Raw genomic sequence first — 21849 nt, 5'->3', positions numbered from 1 at the left:
GCGTCGCACTCCCCCCAACCCTCAAAAACCGACTCACTCTCCTCCTCCTCCACTCCCACACCGACCCCGCCGACACCCCCCACCCGCAGTGACTCCTTCAAGTTCAAACACAAACATCAGAGCAGCTCCACCTCCGATTGCACCATCACGTCTGACGGCAAAGTTGACGCCACCGGCAACACGGCGACGGGCGAGCGGGAGCGAGACAGAAATGGCAACCACTACTTCATGGATGGCAAAGTCCTCACCTCGCGGAAATCTTGTGACGAGGACATCGGGCGAACCAGAGGCGAGGAGCCCGAAGTGAAAAGGCCACGCCCTAAATCCGCCCCCGCCCTTCGCCGCAGGATGACACCACAGACCATCGCTTTTCCCACCTTCCAGGTTAGTCCGTTAAGTGAATTAAAATGAATCATTGTTGTCCAAATCATCACGCCTCCTTTTTCTGATAGATCAATAGCTTGTTTATTAAAGAGACACTATGTTGTTTCGAGGTGTGGGTCCTCAATATAGAGACACACTTTACATCCTCACAGCGGATTTTTTCTTTTCTTTTTTCCCTGAATATTTACGGCCCCTCCTGAGTTGTGCCAGAGGACTTTACCCTTTTGCGCCAGCATGTCTGAGTGATCAATAGTACCGCACTGACACAAACCACCCAGCCCGCGAGCTGACTCACTCCCTCGGGAGCCCATACAACCAGGAAGCCAAGAAGTAGACAGGCCCCGGAGCACAAAAGAACGCGCAGTTGAGATAAACGTTTATTTTAAAGTATGACAACGTCATGCTGTTTATTTCCCTTTGGTGCTTCTTCCCAATGCTTAATGGTGTTTTCTATCCTAAAAAGGAAAACGCTAACCGCTTCGTGTCATCTGTCAACAGAGCTACTCTAATGACGAGCATTCACCGGAGCCACGGGACATGCTGCGCTCCTCCCCCAGCCGCTCCCATCGGCACAGTGTCGGCTTTGTGCCCACCGTCTACAATGGCAGCCTCCCTCCCAGTGAGTCTCTCAAAAACACTTCATCTCTCACCTCACATCACCTTCAGGCGACCTCACACAACCCCCCACCTCTTTCCTCTTCTTGACACGGCATCTGTTCTCTTGTCAGATTCGGCCCACAGGGGTCTGTCTCCGTGCCCCGCTGTGACAGCCGTGATGAGGAATCCCGTGTACACGGTGCGCAGCCATCGCGTTCATACCAGCAACTGTCCGTCAGTCGCCTCCCAGATCTGTCACCAGCATGCGCCCACCAGGTGATCTCCTCACTGCACTTCCTGTTTCTGTCTCACAAATTCAGGGGTCGCATCCCGTCTTAAACTGTAGCATCATCCTAAATGGAAGAAAATTAGCCATTACCATAACATCCCCATGCTCGGTGTCTATCTATTGGCATTTGTTGCATGTTTTAACATAATTATTATGCTATTGTAGTTTTTGAAGGTGTAACATTAGCATGTTCAAGCCAAAGCTTCCACTTATGGCACCATATTTAAATGTTTCCTACGACCTCCAGACTGCTTACTCTCAACAAGTTAAAAATGGAAAGCAAATAAAAACAGAGTGATATCGGTTTCCCACAGATTTGAAATCTACTTGGGTGGGTGGATTCTGTTGAGGGTTGTGGAGGGGGGTTGTTGTGTATTGCAATGTTATTGTGACATTATTCAGTGACTCCATATTTTTTGCCCTTATTTGATATTAAAATAATAATACAAATAAAATAAGGCTGTCATACCGAATTCTAAGTGAAAAAAAACTGGATCGGGACGGATCGGACGTGAATAAAAGCAGCACAAACTGCGAGCATAAAGTGCTTTGCGGTGGTTAAAGAAAAGATATTATGGGATAATTCTGGCCGAAATTAATAATGCTTACTTTACAGAGAAGAAAGCAAAACAATGAAAAACATCAGACACTTTAACCCAGACGTCCACAATCCATTCACATACTGTGGCATACCTTGTCCAGCCGGCGCTGCCTCCCAGTTTGTTTTTGTGGTGTGTGTTCACCTTGTCTCATTGATCGCTCCCATGCTTCTCGCAGCTTTACTTTCAAAGCCCAGTTTCAATGACCAGTCGGAATGATGGCAAGCCTCAACTTCGTTTTCTTCCTCTTCCGAACCATGGATTCATTGATGTGGAATTATCTCGAGGCTCCTCTATTCCCATGTACAACCGCGCTCAGCCAATACATTTTGTGTGCCACCACATATAATCTTGCTAATTTTGTCTGCCAGAGGTCACACTGACGACCGCTTAACTCATTCAAACCCAAAAATGTATAGATCAATGTTTTCATACTTTGTCCTTCACTCCCAAAAACGTATATATATACGTTTTGTTGTGTTTTATGCTAAAGCATACAGAAGGCTTTGATACAGCTTCTGACATGAAGAGGTCGCTTAAAGCCATGGTAGTTATTACAAAAAAATGGTGTGGCAGCAGAGTATAAGAGATGCCATGTTGAAACAAGCTCTTTTGCTAGTGTTTTCAACAGGTTTGTGAATAATGATGAAACTTGGCTATATTCTAATGCTAATTGCTGCAAAACAGAGAAACAGATACAAATAAAAAAAAATTCCTGATGAAAGAAAATAATATTTCTTTTGGTGGGGGGTCCATGTTTTTATAGCAATAGAACAGAATATTCTTAGCTATTACTCACGATTTGATGCAAACATTTTGCGCTAGTTCTGTCAAGATTGCTCTGCAGCAAGATAATAATAAATGGGAATATTTTAAGAATAAATGTGTAATTATTAGCACCAAAAAAGCAATAAATATTTTTGATCTGTCTCTATTATAATTTATTAGACCACAAATGTACTTGTCTGGCCCACTTGAGATCAAATCTGGGTGAAAGTGGCCCCTGAATTAAAATGAGTTTGTCAACCCTGATCTCGGGGAAGTCGGGGTACATTGGTCCACATTTTTATTTTTGTAGTCTGGAATGTAGATAAGCAATCGTGTATTGGCAAAGGATGGTTGAAAAACAAAACAAAAACAGGGAAAACAAGACCTTATTAGCGGGCAATCTTCACTTGCCCTTATGATGTCACTGGCCTTCAAAAACAGCCATTGAATTAAGACACAGTTATTGTGTTTAAAAAAACTCTTTAGAGCAAGGCAAGTCTTCTTCTCAGTGATCCTTTTTTTGGCTTCTCCTGATGACTAATGGTTTTAAATGAGTCTGTTCCCTAACGGGCAAAAGCATATAATTAAATCCAATTAGTGTTGGTTCGCTTTAATGTTTAACAGTGGCGGTTCAGGTCAGCCCATCAATTTAATTAACTGTGAAATATCTTGCATATTCATAGAATTGTATAAGCATTGTATGCATAATTTCATTTCCGAAGGCTTAATTCACCCTCTTCCTTTGCCAGCCCTCAACATCAGGGTCGCTTGAGCCTGGACCTCAGTCAGCAGAAGCGGGGCGGCGACTATGCCGAATCCTCGTCGTCACGCAGCAGCCGAGCGTCACACGGTACACACTCACTGCCCTCCAGCGCACGACTCGGTCAGTCTGGCACGCACGCACGCACGTACACGTGAAAGTCACTCACTCCCTTCACGCTTTGTTTTTGGACATTACCCCCATTCATTCCTCTGCCGTCTCAATTTGACTGCAGGTTCTTCTAATAATGTCCAATACCGGGCGGAGAGGATCAAGATTCCTTCTACTCCTCGCTATCCTCGCTCTATGCTGGGCTCAGATAGAGGTATGGTCCAATCAAGTATTAAAATAGCTTCAAATAAAAATGCATTCTCTTTAACCCACTAAGGCCTTAAGCGCCTGGCAAAACATGCCTCTAAAACCTAAGGGTGACTTTTGAGTCACCCCCCGAAAACCTAAAGTTTTCCTGGAAATTCAACAATATTAAAAATCATCAATCTCAGCTCCTGAAGCAGATAGAAACATAATTCCCCCAAAATTTCAGAGCTTACACCTGTGGCGTTCACACAAACCTTTAATTCATTATTATAAACCTTCAATTTATATTTTTTTAAATCAACAAACAAATGTCGCATCTGCGGGTATATAACTCCAAATATATTTACCTTCAACACTGGAGCGCAGTTGTAATAACCTCGGGGGGTGGTGTGGTAGTTATTCGTCATCCATTCTGTTGCAAAGCTGTCAAAATTTTCAACATCCTCATTGTCTACAAACATATTTCTTAACAATAGGTCACTGTTGGCTCATTACACTGATTCGAATTCCTCCTGCGCCATCGTCAATAGCGTCATTTATTTAATAACTCGAATCTGCATCAACCATAAACGCTCAAATAAAATTCCAGGACATGCTATGAGGCCTACGTCACCCTCTCGTGCATATTCTGATTCATTTAATTGGCTAAGAAACCAAGAATTGGGCAAAACAAAACAAAATGACATATCCGCTCTCCCGGGTTTAAAGGGAGAAGCGCGGTCACGCGCTCCCGGCCTTAATGGGTTAAACAAGAACAGGTGTAACCTTTTGCCACAGATTTTTTACAGGGCAAGTAAAACCCCAAAATGTTCTTGACAAAAATATGTTCTATGCTATGTTCTATCACAGTCTAAACTCGGTATTCTGATTAATATTGTGTTTGTGGAATTTGAATTACAGTAATTTCTGGACTTTAAGACGCGCTAGCTAAATTTGGGGAATACTCGAGTTTGTTACACATATAAACCGCACCCGACTGTAAGCCGCAGGTATTAATGTTACCGCACCGGGTTCCCGCTAATTTAATTTCCAAAATGAGGACGCAAATTGTCTCGCTCTCGTTCTGTCTCTCCTACTGTATATGGGCTCACTTGTTTGTTTGTTTTTTTACTCTGCCTGACGTTCTTGCGCTTCCTTTATAGTGCGTCCCCTTGTGATCTGATGGATAAGCCGCACCTTTGTATTAGCCGCAGGGTTGAATGCAAGTGAAAAAACTATTGTCCAGAAATTACTGTAGGCAGCCAAATCAACCCGTTTTTGTCCATCTCATTTTGCCACTCCGTCGACTGAAAATGACATCACATTTGCTCAGGTAACAAACAATCATGGCTCACCTCTTTTCTGAAGCTGAGCCATGATTGTTCGTTCCCTGAGCCACGAGCAACTATGATGTCGATTTCAGTTGACAGCAAGTGGCAAAATGGCCGGCCCCTGAGATGGATAAAAACTGTTTGATTTTCCTGCTCAACTCACATTCCACAACCGCAATCAATTAATTAATCAAAATGCCGTGTTTAGGTGCAACATATTGTAAAGACATTTTTGGGGTTTACTAATCTGTCATAAATGAAGTATAGTTAACAATTATTTTCTTTCTGAAACATTATCTCCCTTTACCGCTGCTAATTGTCTATCAAACATAATGTAAGTTTAAGCCGTTTGTGTTTTTGCTTGCTAACTTAATTTTCAGCATGGTAATAAAAACATGGTAGCGTAGTGCGTAGTGGTGAGCATGTCTGCCTCACATTTGAGATTTCCTGGGTTGGAATCCCAGCCAATCTATTCCTGTGTACAGTTTGTATGTTCTCACTGTGCTTGAGTTCTTCTTGGGTCCTCCTTCTCCTTCCACACTCCAAAAACATGCATGTTGAAAACTCTAACTTATCATTCGGTTTGAATGTGAGCTTGAATGCTTGTTGTCTGTCAATCTGCCCTGTGATTGGCTGGCGAACAGTCCGAGGTGTACACCACGTCTCACCCAAAGTCAGCTGAGACGGCCTCAAGATCACTGGGTTTGATTGTCTTGGTAATGTTGGAGCAATATCTTATTGTTAATTTTCTTTTGGAAATCGTGTTAAATTAAATTTACAAAAAATCCTGTGACTCTAGGTTGGCGTGACTTGACAACTGTGCTCACACTTCCCTGTATTGTGCAGCGTCTGCATGCAAGGTGTAAATGTTCCAATTCCTTCTCTCACCCAAGTGCTTTTCCATGCAGGCTCCCTCTCGCATTCAGAGTGCAGCAGCCCCAGTCTCATCACACCGCCGCAGTCGCCGCTCAACCTGGAGACGTCGTCCTTCGCCAGCAACCAATCGCAAGGTTCCATTTCCACCTTGCCGCGCATCTCGGTCAGCCCAGTGCCGGTCGGCGACCGCAGGAAGGACAGGTACGAAGATGCGCATCTGTCAATTCCTGTCTGGGTGGCAAGTCTACGTTACGCTGATGCTTCTTGATGTTTTTGACTCTGCTGACAAGTTGATTAGAGCGTTGTCTCTTGTGGGACTGCACTGAGTAAAAGTGATGTAGCAGGGTGAGTGATGGAGAGGGTGATAATAAGGATCATCTCAAACGCTTGCCTCAGAGATGCTCCTTGAAGACTCCAAAGGTGTTGCTAAGCAACAAGTCCGTCACTGTCAGAGCTACTGCAGCCCCTCAGTGACATCAAGAAAGGCTGTCTCCTGTGCTTATCACTTGCTTCTCTTCTGTCCTTCAACATTGTTTGTCTCGTTTGGCACGACAGCAGCCTTCAGTGATCACACGTGTGTTACTGTCTCACTATGATGTTTGTGTGTCCTCCTCTCTTATCTGCCTCCCGCTTCTCCGCCCAACCTCCCCTTTCCAGATCTCTTTACCGTAACCGATCTTTTCTAAGGATACCTCTTGCCGCAAGGCCGAGGTTCTCCTCTCTTAGGAGCCTCAGGTTCGTTCTGCCTCAGGGCGCTGCCGGCCTTGCAATGCCAGGCAACGTCCGCCTCCCAATCAACCACCCCGTTCCTTGTACCCGAGCTCCCATTGTTCACTTGCTTATCTGCTGTTAGGCAGATGCCACGGACAGAGGCAGAAAATCTTATGCGCCATGTGGAATGCAAAAGTAGATGTTGTGGTGCATTTTACCCCGAAGAAAACGCTTGAATTTTGTTTAGTTGCTAGTCGTTTGCATGCTGCATTGGAACACCACAAGAGGAGCGCCCTTGTTTCTACATATGGTTCGAATATACAGTGGTACCTCGACTTAAGTGGGCAAACTTGAAGGGGAAGTCAAGTCAAACATTTTCTTTCAAGTAAAATGTTGTATGTGCTCTCACTAGTCTAAATATGGCATTCTGATTAATATTACATTTGTGGAATATCAGTTAAGCAGCAAAGTCAACCATTTTTTAATCCATCTTTTGGATGAAGCTATTTTGCCACTTGCTGTCGACTGAAAATGACATCACAGTTGCTCAGGTGTGCATTCCGATCAGATGAAAATGGCGAGATCGGGCCCGATTTCCGATCACGTGATCGGGATCGGGACATCCTTAATAATAATGTGAGTACTGTTTTTTTAATTAATTTTCTTTCTCATTTATGGCACTGGAGCAGACTACCGATAATCGCGTTTCCATTAATTTCATTAGGGAAAAGAGTAGTTGAGATTTGAGTGTTTTGAGTTGTTAGTGTGGTCACGTAACAAACTAAGATCATAATTCAAGGCACCACTGTATATTATTATACATTTGTCCTTTTTGCACTTGTCCCACCCCACATATGGGAAATCCCTCTTAGATATTGCATGTGACATCCACACGGTCAATACGCATGTGCGTATATTGGCTGGAAGCCTAGCAATCCTGCAGTCTGCAGTGTGTATGTTGCGCAACAGGATCATTAGTATTACTCAACCTCGAGCTTTTGGGCTTGGTCATGTTTGTACGCCACTGTTTGGCCCTCATCTCTGGCTGCTAATCCATCCCTCTGATCTTCCTTCATGTGGAATTGTGTGTCATGCCCAATGCTAACTTGTCATGAAGACAAACAAAGTTCATGTCAATCCCGCTTCATATGTAGGGATTACACACACACACACACACACACACACACACACACACACACACACACACACACACACACACACACACACACACACACCATTCTCTAAGCATTTTTGGATACCTCATGGTGACTAAATGGAAACTGACAATCACGTGTTAAGAAAACAGGCAATTTTCCTCAAATAGTGGCATTCACTTTACGAGACACCTAAACAAATCATTGAGAAATTGAGAAACTTTGCTCTTTATGTGCAGGCCTTATCTTGAGGAACCCCGCAACGTTATTGTACACAAAGGTGCCGAGCCTCTGGGCATCTCCATAGTGAGTGGGGAGAACGGCGGTATCTTTGTCTCTAAAGTTACTGGAGGTAGCATCGCCCACCAGGCAGGACTGGAGTACGGAGACCAGTTATTGGAGGCAAGAACACAAATAGCTTAGTTGTCCGATTGCCCTTGTATACCTCATGATATGCCTGTAAAATGTTGGTCGTTTGGACCTAATTCAACCCGTCTTCCTTTTTCAGTTCAATGGCATCAACTTGCGAAATGCTACGGAGCAGCAGGCTCGCCTCATCATTGGCCAGCAATGCGACACCATCACCATCATGGCCCAGTACAACCCGCACATGTACCAGCTGGGCAACAACTCCCGATCCAGGTAACATTCTTGTCCTCTGACAGAGTTTGAGCTCAATTCCGACTCTCCCCAAAAGTTTTAGCTTTAATTTTTATACAGCCAAGGCAGTTTTCAAGTTACCACAGTGACCCTGAGGAAGGCTTTGAAGCAGTAATTGTCTATTTAATACTTCTTTAATACTAAGTCTTATAACTTTAAAATGAGATTTAATATGTATCAATGTATTTAATATTATGAATTATTCAATAATTATATACAGTAAATCATTTATATGCTTATATTTTATATATGTTTGATTTACCTTTCATAAAATATTAGGTAATTTGTTGGGAGAAGCCACGTAAAAAAAAGTCCATCTAAATAACTGCAATAAATAACCAATTTCAGTTCAATTAAACTAAAACTCAAAAGTCCAAGAAATGCATTCAAAATTATTTTGGATGATTATGATTGTCATTTTACAGCTAATGAAAATTCTAAACTCATGGACTATAGTTTGTGCCTGCTTCTATACTTGTTTGCAGTTCTCGCCTCGAGCCAGTCAGTACCCAGTCCACACCGCAGGGGAGCGGCGCCGCCACCCCGGAAAACTCAGCCATTGATACGCTCAGCGAACAGGACGAGGGCACGCTCACGCCATCCTCCAAACAAACCACGCCCACCACCAGCCCGCGAAACTATATCAGGTCAATACAACCTAACCTCTCTTGTGTGTACAAAGGACTAAAGAGCAAAACCATCTATGGTCACACCACAACACTATCTGTCCTTGTTGTCTCCCAGAATGCACTCTGATGGCAACAAAAAGGCGGGCGAGCCGCGGCTGGTGACGGTTCACCGGCCTGGGGTAGAGGTGGGAATCATGCTATGCGGAGGGAACCTACGGGGCGTCTACATAGATAGTCTGGACGAGGACAGTCCTGCCAGAGGGGCTGACGGCCTGCGTCCTGGTGACCTCATTTTGGAGGTATAGCTGGATTTCTCAGATGTTACACATTTAGGGTTTGATTTACCAACGGTTTGCACCTGTAAAAACTTAATTGCACGTGCCACATGCAACCAGATGTGGACGTATTGGAATTCTGAGGGAGTTTAAACAAGCTGAATGACAATCATGTCTAGTGTAGATTTCCAACAGCAGATCATAAAGAGCTGTAGTGGAAATATCTTGAAAGAATTTGTCTCCTGGCATCCCACAAATGTAGTCATTACTTTGGAGTCAAGCACAGATCAAATAGGCTCCTTTCTTTTTTTAACTGCTTATTATGCTCCATTGATCTTCTCTGTCAGCATTCTCTTATTTCACTTGGGCGAATTACATGCGTGTAAAATACCAAATCATAATAATACGTTTTTGCAGGTCATTAAAAACATTAAAAGTCTCATTAAATGTGTTTTTTGTGTGCGAAAATGTAGGCCTTAAATGGCATTAAAAAGCATTACATATGATGTCTAGACTAGAGGCATTACAATTTTAAATGCAATTGATTGAAGTCATTGTTCATTCATACTTTATTTCACAAGTAACGTTGTGCAACGGAGTCACGGTAACACACTTAAGCAATAATAAATGTCATTAAAAAAAAGTATTTGTGGGGACTGGTGACTAGTTGTAATTTACAATGAACAAAATGGCCTGTAGTCCAAGAGTTGCTTGCTTTGAAAATGTACTGTTCCTGTCACCAATGTCCAATATGAAACACTAATGGAAGAAATTACCACAAAACAAATCTGACTTAATGTTTCACACTCCTTTTAACTGTTCAGTATACGTTCTTTTAGCTTCAAATAACTATGAATTACTTACAATTAGGGATGTAACGATATCCAAACATCACGATACAATATTATTACAATATGAAGGTCACAATACGATAATTATCACGATATTGTGGGAAGGTTGGCGATACAAAAAAAGGTCACAATATTGTAAAAGAAAAAAAGAGCTTGTACAAAAACACACACACACACACACACACACACACACAATATTGTGCTTTTTTAAATTACAGCAATTAAAGCTATTATAAAAATAGTATAAATATTATATATAAAAAATATATCAATATAATATATATATATTGAGGCACTTACTTATTAATGCAAGCAGACATTGAGTTCCTCCACATATTGACTCTGTTCACAAGCATATTACGTTCCCCTTCATCTGACCCATTAGCGTGGATTTTAAACATACAAGGGCCAAAAGATACCTTGTGAAAATTAAACTAAAACTGCACTAAAAAAACTAGCCACCAGCGGGTGCTAGAACTGCACAAATGGAAATCAACCCGACTTTTTAACAGATGTGCTGCTTTTAATATCGTGACATGACGACGACGATATATTGTGGCAGTTTTAATATTGCGATATGATATTGCCGTTATCGTTACATCCCTACAAAAAAGGTCACAATATTGTGAAAAAATTAGCTCATACTAAAAAAAAATTTTATATCACGATTATGCCGTTATCGTTACAATTCCTACTTACAATAAAATTACTGTATCATTGAACTAAAATATTATAACCACATTTTTATTTGGTAACCATATTTGATAATTTCTGAGCATGGATGAACTTTTTTTTAAAATGTTATTGTACGTTTGGAACCATTATAACTAGTGCTGTCAAAGTTAAAGCATTAATTAATTAACCACAAAAAATTATTGCATTAATCATGAATTAACGCAGATAAATATTATAGATATTAATTTTGAGCGCAGATGATCCTTTAGCGTGACAGCGGATGGCTACGTTTAAGGTAGCACAGGTTGTGTTTTAGCAATAAACATAATTTCATGCATTAAAGTAAAGCATTTAATGAATGTTTGCGTATCACATTTAGAATATTTGTTCATGTCAAAATGTCGGGGTTATTTTTTTTCCATTTTAAATTATGCAAGTAATTAACTGATTAGAAAGAGGATGAGCGTGTGCAGTGGATCAAAAAATGTTGAAGACGTCCTCATAATATTAACTGTCAAAAAGAATTAACACGTAACCGGTGCTCTTCAAATTTGGCGGGGGGAAAAATGTTGATAAAAAAAACTTTTTTATTAGGCGATTAATCGTGATTAATCTGAATTCTAAGATGTAATTAATCTGATTAAAAAATGTAATCGTTTGACAACTCTAATTTAATATGATACGTAAGATTAATTTGTGATTAATCCCAAGTTAATGGAAATCATGACATTAATTGCAATTGAACTCTTTGACTGCCCAAAACGTTAACTAACGTTTAGTAAAAACCTACGGAGGAGCGCCAAAGACGTTAAAAGACGTTCACCAAGTTTTTTTGTTTTGGAAACGGGTGGAGGAAAGCCTTGGCCAGCTGTGCTGAAAGTATCAAGCAGATCTAGTTAGTATAATGCCTATTTTTGGCCCCTAGATGGCAGCGATGACTCTTTGACAAGATTGGGTAGGCGTCAGTAGAAGACGTGAGGCGGAGCTAGAGTGTTGAGGGGAGAATGGCTGAGGAAGCCAAAATGGCGACCGGTTGCAAGCAGCTCACGCTTGAGCATTTTTTTCAAAGACGAAAAGCATCGACCAATGCTAAAGAGCACATTGATGGACGACGATGATGATGATGGTGACTCCGAGGTTGACGCCGAAGTTGGAAGCGTTGACGCGGCGGCTATGATCACGTCATAAAGCCTCACCGGCTAGCGATGCTAACGCCGGAAAACGCGGAGCACAACCGAGCACTTCTGCTCAGGCGAATGTTCAATCGGACGACGAAGAGTGCCCCGAGTTCAATGTATACTCATCGGAGGAGTGGGTACAGTCTGATCACGGAGAAGACACTGGTTTTGGACTACGATGCCACCATGAATGGAGCGGATAAGATGGATCAACCACCCGGTATAGGAACTGAAGGACAATGAGGAAGCCAGACGTAACACCACCGTAACGTCACCGTTTCATGATCCTGAGAGTAAACATGATGGCAACATGGCCAAACACACACTGCAGTATATACTTGCTATTCCCCGGAAAAAAAAGCCAGCAAAAAAAGTGTAGCGTCTGCAATCGCAGTGAAACAAATCTGTTGTGCAAATCCTGCTGCATTGCAGTGTTACAAAAAGAAAAACTGTATTTGAAACATCCACACAATTGTAAATAGTACCACGGTTGCACACATTTGTAAATAGTTTGCGAAATTGTTTTGTCAAATTGTTACACTGTTGAATGTAAATAAACATATTTTGCTATCAAAAAACACTTTTTTCATTGTTGGTGGTAGTGTTTTACAGAAGTAAAGCACTGTTTAGGTGTTTGTGGCATCATTCATGGAAAAAAAAGGTGTCAAATTCACTAGAGTGCATGAAATAATATCGTTTCACAAAAAGCTTGATTTCTCAGTTTTTTTTTTCAAAACAGAGCATTTGGGTGAAACTAACCATTTTCTATTGTTGATTACTGAAGAACGGAATAAGGTAGAAACAAACCTTCTGATGAAAGATGAGAGTTCAATCTTTCATTTGGTAGGATGTGTGTTTCCGTAGTCCAAACACAAAACTTTCTGTGGACCTTGAAAGATCGGTCAAAATGCTTAAATCGGCTGGCACTGACAGCATCCCTTTTCTGAAAACGTCTGGCAGTCAAAGAGTTAAAATTGTAATTGACTGACAGCCCTAGTATATAAACCGTATGTGCATTTGTGTATGTATAAGTGTGTGTGTATATGTGTGTATATATGCAGTATGACAAGGGCAATAAATTAGTTTTAAGTTACTTTAAAAACAGCATTAAAAAGTATTCAATTAGATTTGTTGATCGCTGCAGACACCCTGTAATGAAGCGTTCCTGGCACACCCTCTCCTTGTCTAGGGAAGGAACTGTTCCATGGAATTAATATGCAGCTATGTCACCCTTTCCGTCCTTCAATCCTCCCTCCTCTCTTCCCTGCTGGCAGCCCAAATCAATATGCCGTCTTTGTAATTCAGCTGAAAGTTCGTGTGGCCCATCTAAGATGGAGCAAATGATTTCTCAGATAAGTGCACACCACCGCTAATAACACTGCTCTTATTTTGTCCTCCGCTCATTTTGCAGTATAACTCGGTGAATATGAAGAACAAGACAGCAGAGGAAGTCTATGTGGAGATGTTGAAGCCTGCGGAGACGGTCACGTTCAAGGTGCAGCATCGAGCGGATGACTTCAATGTGCTCAAAGACGTTCCAGGAGATGGCTTTTATATTAGGTACACGCACAAGCGCACGTCACGCACATGCTCATTTTAAAAAAGACCTCATTAATTTCCCCAAGCATCTTCGTGTGTGTCCACATTGCTATTAATAGAGCAGCCACCGAAGCGGCCCTTGGACAAGCAGGAATCTTTCTCATCTAACCAATTATGTCTCAGATCCTCTCTGTGATTCTAAATGTCCAATTTGGGTTACCTCATCTCTACTTTCTGCACGCGCTCCACCACTAACATTCTTTTTAAGTTGGTGCTTGGGCTTTTCCAGGTCCTTACTAAAATGTATACTGTCTGGTACACCCTCTGGGATGCTAGTAGGATTTGGTGAAATTTAGAAACCAATTTTCCCATATGAGTCTGAATGGAAAATGAAGCTTAGAAATGGTCACGTTGTATTGGGAGTGTTCTGTGGAGGAGCGGTAGGAGGGAAGCGGTGTCACAGCAGCAGCTGCAGTCACTTGTCATATAGGCAAGTATGGTGGTGATGTCATGTGCAGTAAATACACTCAGTCAGCCTGGCTGTCAAAGATAGGCTGCTGGGGAAATGAAGCCTACGGTGTGTGCAGATAAACTCATACTTCCCTATCTTGTTATCTTGTTCTGCCGCCAAACCGTGGCGTCGCATCTGCCGTCCTCATCAACTTTACGTTCGCCTCGCCTCACATTTCCACCATCCTTATCATAACTTGCCATGTATGCGCCTCTGCCCCCATCCCAGAGCACTTTATGACCGCATGGGCGAGGCCGAGGGGGACCTGACGTTCAAGAAGGACGACATCCTGTATGTGGACGAGTCGTTACCAAAGGGCAGCTTCGGGACGTGGATGGCCTGGCAGCTGGACGAGAACGCACAGCAGATCCAGAGGGGGCAGGTCCCCAGCAAATACATGTGGGTGCAGAATACAATGCACCTCACGCTTAATACAAACACACATTTATTTATTTATTTTTGCCTTGGGGTGGGGCAATAGCATATCAATATCGTGTCAATGGCTGCATTTATGCTGTAGGCTGTAGTGTAATTCCACTTCACAGCTTTAGTTTTTTGTTTTGTTTTTGTGTGTACATGCATCCTCAATCAGTTGGTGCATTTCACAATGCTTACACTGAAGTCACATTGGCAGAAAACTGTGCATCCAATGTAAATGTTTTTTTCTGTTTACATTGCCGTATCCAAAGTAGACCAGGAATTTTGTTTTTTTTATGTTTTCAATAGGAATGCTTTGCAATTAGTAGAAAACTGACATTTTAATGTTATTTTTTAAAAACCCTATTGTTTTTCTTTCTGAATACTAAAGCCGTCTGCTTCTTTAAAATTAGGGCAAAATTTATACTATTTTTGTGACATTTGGTCCTTTTGGGACAAAATGCATGCATTTTTTGTGATTACGTATATCATTTAATGTTCTTTTTGTGATCTAATATAAAAATATTTTGTTCTTAAATACACAATGCTATATTTGACAAAATATAAAGCAATATGTTACTAAATATAACATTTCATGTTATTTTTTGACAAAATACCTTTGAAAAAAATATAAATGAAATGTTGTGATCAAATGTACAATTTACTAGTTTTGACACAATTTTAAATAAATACTTTGACTAAATAAACAATTTAATATTTTTTGGGGTCAAAAGATAAAATGTTTAGCAATCAATTATTAATTTTAATGTTATTGTTTGGCAAAACAAAATGTTTTTGTGAGAAAATATTCAGCTAAAAACAAATCTAATACAAAACACCCCCTATTTTTTTTATGTCCATGTATATTCTATATTCTGTAGGGTCCTTCTTTATTAATAAAATTTATTTGAATAAAGCATCAGTTTTATCCACTTAACTGAAATTCCATCAGGGGGGTAAAAATCTTTTTAAAAAATAACACTATTCTAAGTAATTTAATAATAATAAATAATTGATTAACAAAATTTTGAAAGTTCCGTTGTGTGCAGGTTGTCATTTGTACAGTGCTTACGTAAAAGGTTAGTAGAAGAAACGGTAATGGACTAACCCGTCAGTTTCATAAACAGCTGGAAGATGCTCACCATGCTTTCAAGTTTTTGTTGCCGACTACAATAGCAATTAACCCAAGTTCCGATGTTCCAGGATGGACCAAGAGTTCTACCGGCGACACAGCATGACCGAGATGAAGGAAGAATCCGGCAAGACTCTTTCAGCTGCCGCCCGCCGCTCCTTCTTCAGGAGGAAGCAGAAGCACAAGCGCAGCAGCTCTAAAGACAGCAAGGAGACAGTGGCTCTTGACGCAATCAGCACCGACTCCATTCCCTTCCTGGAAGGCGAGCGCGCACGCCAGCACTGTCGGAACCTTAGCAGTCCCACGTAATGATGTCATTATAACGTGTTGTCTTTGTGTTATAGACTGTGTTAGCCTGGCCTACCAGAGGGTCCAGAAGGTGGAGTGCGCTTCTCCCAGACCTGTGCTGGTCCTCGGCCCACTAACGGACGCCGTCAAGGAGATGCTTGTCAAGGAATCTCCGGGGAAATTTTTCAGATGTTTGCTAGGTGAAGTCAAATATCTATGTTGATTTATTTATTTATTTTTTTTTCAATTAGATGTATAATGGGAGGGCAGCATAGTGGACATACAAATGGAATGTTCCAGAACAATGAAATGCTCTTCCACTAGATGGCACAAAATACATAACATTAGCCTGATAGCATAATTACTGTTATCAAATTAATTTAAGAAAAAAAACACTTGCTAAAAAAGAAGATCATTAACCTGTTTATGATCCACTTTTTTATGATATTTTCTTGGCTAAAATGTTGGAAAACACTGTAATAGACAATATAGACACATTAAATTGAGGAAATGTGTTTATCTTTTGTCTGCAGAGGTGATGAAGGCGTCCCAACAAGCCATCGAGCGAGGCGTCAAAGACTGCCTCTTTATCGACTACAAGCGGCGCAGCGGCCATTTTGATGTGACCACGGTTGCATCCATAAAGGAAATAACAGATAAGGTATTTGCCCCATTTAATCCAAAGTGATAACTCTGCCTATGTCTGTTCTTAATCTCTAGTGATGAGGATTTTTCGTACTTCTTATCAGACATCAATGAAGATGTCTGCGAACAGCAAATCTTTTTTTTTTTTTATCCCCTCTGGCTTACGACGGATTTTATTGCTTGTTTTCCATTGCAGGGTTGTCACTGTTTGCTAGACATTGCGCCACATGCCATCGAGAGGCTTCACAGTGTTCACATTTATCCCATCGTTGTCTTTGTCCGCTACAAAAATGCCAAGCAGATCAAGTAAGTGCAGACACCATAACAATAAAAATTGCTGACTCTGTTGTATCATCTACTTTTTTTCCCCCTATGGCTAGAAGCTACACTTTGAATACATAAAATCTATCTAAGGTGGAGCTCACTAGAAATTTGACAAATAATGGGCTGTGGCAAGGGAACGGAACTTTGCAAGGTTTTCGGTCTCCACGATGTTACTTGGGAGATTGTTCCATAGTCGCGTACAGTAAGGGACAAAGTTCCTGCTGTGGTGGGCTGTGCGAGACGTTTTGCGTCTGATGGTATAGAGTCCCCCTGACAAAACAGTCTCACAAGCTGCAGGAAGACAGTGCCCATGGAATGCCTGGACTACGGAGAGACCAGCTATATTTCGGCATACAGAGAGAGGTTCCACAGGATGGTTTGGGAACATTCTTTGACACTTGTCCTGTAGCCGGTCGAAGGATTTTAGGACATAGGCTGGTGCTCCATATCACAAAGGGGAAGCATATTCAAAGGTACAGATGGGAAAGACTTTCCGCAGAGATGGCGCTTCTGCTTCTGTACAGCATGCCCAGCAAACGTGCAGCACTTTTTTGCTTTTTCGACAGCATGGGGCACCCAACTCATAGTGTTGTTTAGGGCCACCCCGAGGAGGGTGATGTTTTCTGACTCCTCAAGTGCAGTATTTTGAAATATTACCTGGGGATGGGGGTTGGTCTGCAGATGTTTTTTTTGTGGGGCACAATCATGCTCTGGGTCTTTCCAGGGCAGAAGGTTACCTGTCACATCTAAGCCCATTCTGAAACCCGTTTGAGATCGTCACTGATTTGCTGGGCACACTGCTCAAGATTCCAATTCAGCATGACTGTTTCTAGAAACCCACTGATTTTGAATGATCTACTAATAAATTTAGTCAGGGAGCTTCTTGGGAAATTCCAAATTAAATCAGGAAAACTGAAATTTTGATAAACAGTTTAACCCTATAGCTCCATTACGGCGTTGTAACTAATGTGTCCACCTTTATTCCCAGGGAGCAGAAGGATCCTGTTTATCTGCGAGACAAAGTGTCTCAAAAACATTCCAAGGAGCAGTTTGAAAGTGCACAGAAGATCGAGCAGGACTACAGCAAGTTCTTCACAGGTGTGTGTGTGTGTGCGCTTTTGTTCAGGTTTAACTACCATTGTGGGGACATACTTGAAATTGTAGGGACATTTTGGTGGTCCCCACAAGTTCAGACCTCTTTCTGAGTGTCAAGACTTGGTTTTAGAGTTTAGGTTTGAATTTGGTTATGGTTGAGGTTAGGTTAAGGAATTGGGATAGGCGATCATTTTTGATGGTTGGGGTTAGGGGAAGGGGCTAGGAAATGCATCATGTCAATGAGATATGACCACGATGATACAAAGACTTTGTGTGTGTGTGTGTGTGTGTGTGTGTGTGTGTGTGTGTGTGTGTGTGTGCGTGTGTGTGTGTGTGTGTGTACACATTGCTTCAATATGTTTAATGTAATACGTCTCCATCGCAGGTATCGTCCAAGGCGGCTCCCTCCCGTACATTTGCACTCAGATCATGACTATAGTGGATCAAGAACAAAGTAAAGTCCTGTGGACTCCGCTGGGCTGCCCTTAAGCGGGTAAAGGGAGCTCTCATCTTCAACACTCATTCATGAAACCCTCCTCACAACATTCAATGGTTACACTAAGTTGTAAATTATTGATATCTATTTTTTTCTTGATTTTCTCGAAGTACTCCAGAGCAGGCACGTAGCACTAGCTCTCCACCTTCAAGCTCATTCAGTCTTCCCTGAAGGACTCCTTAGTGGTGTATAATGTGTGTGCGCTGAATGTGTGTGCGCGTGCTTGCGTGTGTGTGTGTGTGTTTGTTTTCACTATTGACTCCAGTGACCCTAAACCGACTCGATGCCCTCTCTTGTGTACGCAAAACCGTCACACTAATGCTGTTCACAGTGGAGTGTTAGGGCCACAATGAAAAGGGGGTGGAGGAGGAGTGAAATTACAAGAAAATGCCAACATATATATTTTTTTAATCCTGAACTGCTGTCTAATGTATATATATTTTTTAATTGAGATTTTATTCTTGTAAAATGATGAGTACAGTGTTCCCTCACTTTCCACGGGTGATGCGTTCCACCCGCAATAGGTGAATTTCCGTGAAGTAGTTTGTTAAAAAAAATATTATTTTTTCTTTCTTCATTAACCGCTAATACCATGTTTCTTGCTCTTTTTTTGCGTAAACAAGAAGCCTCTTTGAAGTTCATTTCCTCCTATTAACTTGTTTATTCTATGTCTCCTGCAGTGCATGTGCATGGAGGAAAGGGGGGGGGGGGGTTAATGAAACATACATTGGCCTTACTGTGTAGGTGCCAGGGTGTAAAGGTAACTGCGGTGTGTCCTAAAAATAGCTCACCACTGATGGGACACTGACTTGCTAAGAAGAAGTAAAATAAAAATGTCCACATTTTTAAAAACTTACCATGGAACACGTTTCTCAATTTACCAAATATTCTATATTTTAACTCATTAACTCCCAGCCATTTTCACTGAAACAACCCCTTTCACTCCCGGCTGTTTTACTAGATTTTGACTGATTTTGCAAGGCCCACAGAATATTGTGTTCTACTGCTATAAAAAAAATGGAACCTACCAAAAGAAAGATTAGTGTCTCTTATTTCATCAGGGAAAAAAAAGTACATTTCTATCTGTTTCTGTTTTGCAGCAATTTGCATTTGAATGTAGCTAAATGTCATCATTATTCATTAATCTGTTTAGAACTGAGGGGAAAAGAGCTTTTTGCAACATGGCCCTTGTTGATCTCTTTTGCTCTGCTGCCACCTGCTGGGCGTTTTTGTAATAACTTACATTGCTTCAAGCATTCTCTTCAGTTCTGAGGCTGCATCAAAATAAAAAAAACATTTTTTTTTAAACTTATAGGTACATCTTTGGGAGCATGGTAATATTTAAAATATAAATTATTTATACGTTTACGTAATTTTACAAAAAAAAAAAGATAAAAAATAGCAGCATAAATGGACCCAAATAAAAATCTGCAATTTAATGAATCCACAATAAATGAACCGCAAAGTTTAGTGAGGGACCACTGTATTGCAAAATTTGAAATTTAATTGTGGCAAATCACCCATTTTCTTGTACTGTTATGATTTAATGTTCATTTAATTGTGACTTTTGGGGAAAATTACAGCTTAACTCTCATAAAATAATTATTTTAATGATGACTTTTTCCTTCATATTATGACATTATTCTCCTATAAATGCAACTTTACTTTTGTAAAATGACCTCGTAATATTACGACTTTACTCTCATAAAATTTCGACTTTATTATTGTAAAATGACCTCTTTTTTTTTTTTTGTGCTTTTCATCATGGTCCTAACACTCATCCGGTAAGAATTTGTCCGTGTAGTAGTTGGCATTGATAGACCTCCCCCTAACAATTATGCACCCGACTGACAACTATGATGGATTTTGTTTGTGTTGTTGTTGTTGTTGTAGTTGTTGTAACGAGTGTCATGGTGGTTGTCATGACGTACTGTAGCTGCGCTCACACTGCCCGAGATGACGGCATCCACACGTTAGCTCTATGCATTTGTCCTCTTTCTAGTAGCAGGGTGTGTGCCAGCGTTTATTATGGGCCTTTCGGAAAGTGCCTTCTGTAAAAGACGACTGATCTCCAAGCAGCCCCCACCCCCCCCCTTCCCAAGTATCTAAGTGCGTGACAATGTCCGACTTGTATTATTTTTGTTTGTTTGTTTTAAGAAGGTAGGAGGCCGATGTGGCATCCAAACGGGTTCAACTCCACAGAATGCACTCCAGGGCTAGACAGACCACTGTGTAACTATATCCTTCTCTCTCTTTAACATGTATTTAACAACATAGAGTATGCAGACACACACAGACAAATATATAAATATAAATATATATACAGTATATAAATCTATATATAAAAGATTATATTCTATGTATTTTCACTAGGTCACATGCCTAGGAAGGTCCGGCAGTCATGTTAGCATGTTTTTCTTTTCTTTTTGTGGTTGTTTGTCAGTCACTTATCGATGTTCTCCTGAAAAGAAGAGACACTATGAAGCAACATTTTGCAGGGTAATATATGAACTCATCATCCTTTTAGTGACGTTTTCATTGTTATTTAATTTTGTTTTGAGGAGGGACGAAGAACTATGAACGGCCTTCCCACAAACTGTATTTTCTCGTGCCAAAATCCACTTAAAAAAATGTTTTTACCCCTTTTTATGTTTGTTTGTTTTGCACTTGTTTAGCTGTGAACTGTAAACATGTAACTGTTGCCAGGTTTTCAGTAGATTACCGATACTAGGTACTATCGTTTCTACTGTAACTAATAAACTTTTTTTTTTTATGGGTCACATCAGTTCCTTACATTTCATCAAGGGCCTTTTTATTCTGACGAGATAAAAGGATCATACCTTTTGAATTATTCAAAAACAAAAAGGGATCTATTCTTGCACAGTTTTTTTTCAAAGGAAATGTGGTCCACCAGTTAAACTATTGGGCTTTAAAAATAACTATAAAAAAAAACAAGTAAGCAAAGTGTAATGTTACTATTTTTCTGTGTAAATAGCATGTTAGTGGAAAATGCAGGACACAACACGGAGTGGTTGTCGATGCAATGCCAGGTACTGATTGAACGTCTCTTTATATGAACAGAATGTGATTTATATGTTGAGACAATAAAAGTCTTTTGTTTTTTGTCTGTATCACAATTTTGACTCTGTGTTTAATTGTGTTGCTCCCATTGTACGGGCGCGTCATTAGATACAGCTACAGAATACAATTGCATCCACTTAAGCCCCGTCAAAATCTCTGCCTTTACAAAGATAATAATAATAAACAAAATAATGAAGAGAAAAAGAGACTTAAAAAAAACTTGAATATTTGACAATATTTAATCCTTACAATGTTTTTTTTCATAGACTGGGATCTTTATTAGAGCA

At 40.8% G+C, this 21849-nt stretch overlaps 1 protein-coding gene across 5 annotated transcripts in view; it reads left to right on the top strand.

The window, feature by feature from the left end:
- The window catches only part of LOC144061198 (disks large homolog 5-like), a 69928-nt gene extending 48310 nt beyond the window's left edge, over positions 1-21618 (top strand). Inside the window, exons 16-34 of one of the 5 annotated variants that reach the window (XM_077581405.1) lie at positions 1-384; positions 883-1003; positions 1113-1257; positions 3387-3487; positions 3633-3722; positions 5952-6102; positions 6559-6636; positions 8006-8168; positions 8275-8408; positions 8912-9073; positions 9171-9354; positions 13446-13594; positions 14313-14483; positions 15705-15895; positions 15978-16121; positions 16455-16582; positions 16763-16872; positions 17879-17988; positions 18371-21618. The exon at positions 1-384 is cut by the window's left edge and continues 645 nt beyond it. In XM_077581405.1, the coding sequence (XP_077437531.1) occupies positions 1-384; positions 883-1003; positions 1113-1257; positions 3387-3487; positions 3633-3722; positions 5952-6102; positions 6559-6636; positions 8006-8168; positions 8275-8408; positions 8912-9073; positions 9171-9354; positions 13446-13594; positions 14313-14483; positions 15705-15895; positions 15978-16121; positions 16455-16582; positions 16763-16872; positions 17879-17988; positions 18371-18474 (2820 nt within the window). In that variant the 3' untranslated portion in view covers positions 18475-21618. Of the gene's footprint in view, positions 385-882; positions 1004-1112; positions 1258-3386; positions 3521-3632; positions 3723-5933; positions 6103-6558; positions 6637-8005; positions 8169-8274; positions 8409-8911; positions 9074-9170; positions 9355-13445; positions 13595-14312; positions 14484-15704; positions 15896-15977; positions 16122-16454; positions 16583-16762; positions 16873-17878; positions 17989-18370 lie in introns of all 5 variants that reach the window. The other 4 variants (XM_077581404.1, XM_077581403.1, XM_077581401.1 and 1 more) reach the window with 4 other exon arrangements.
- Positions 21619-21849: the final 231 nt, after the last annotated feature.

Source organism: Vanacampus margaritifer, chromosome 12, assembly GCF_051991255.1.
Source record: "Vanacampus margaritifer isolate UIUO_Vmar chromosome 12, RoL_Vmar_1.0, whole genome shotgun sequence".
Taxonomy (NCBI): Eukaryota; Metazoa; Chordata; class Actinopteri; order Syngnathiformes; family Syngnathidae; genus Vanacampus; species Vanacampus margaritifer.
This window is presented reverse-complemented; position numbering and strand designations above follow the sequence as displayed.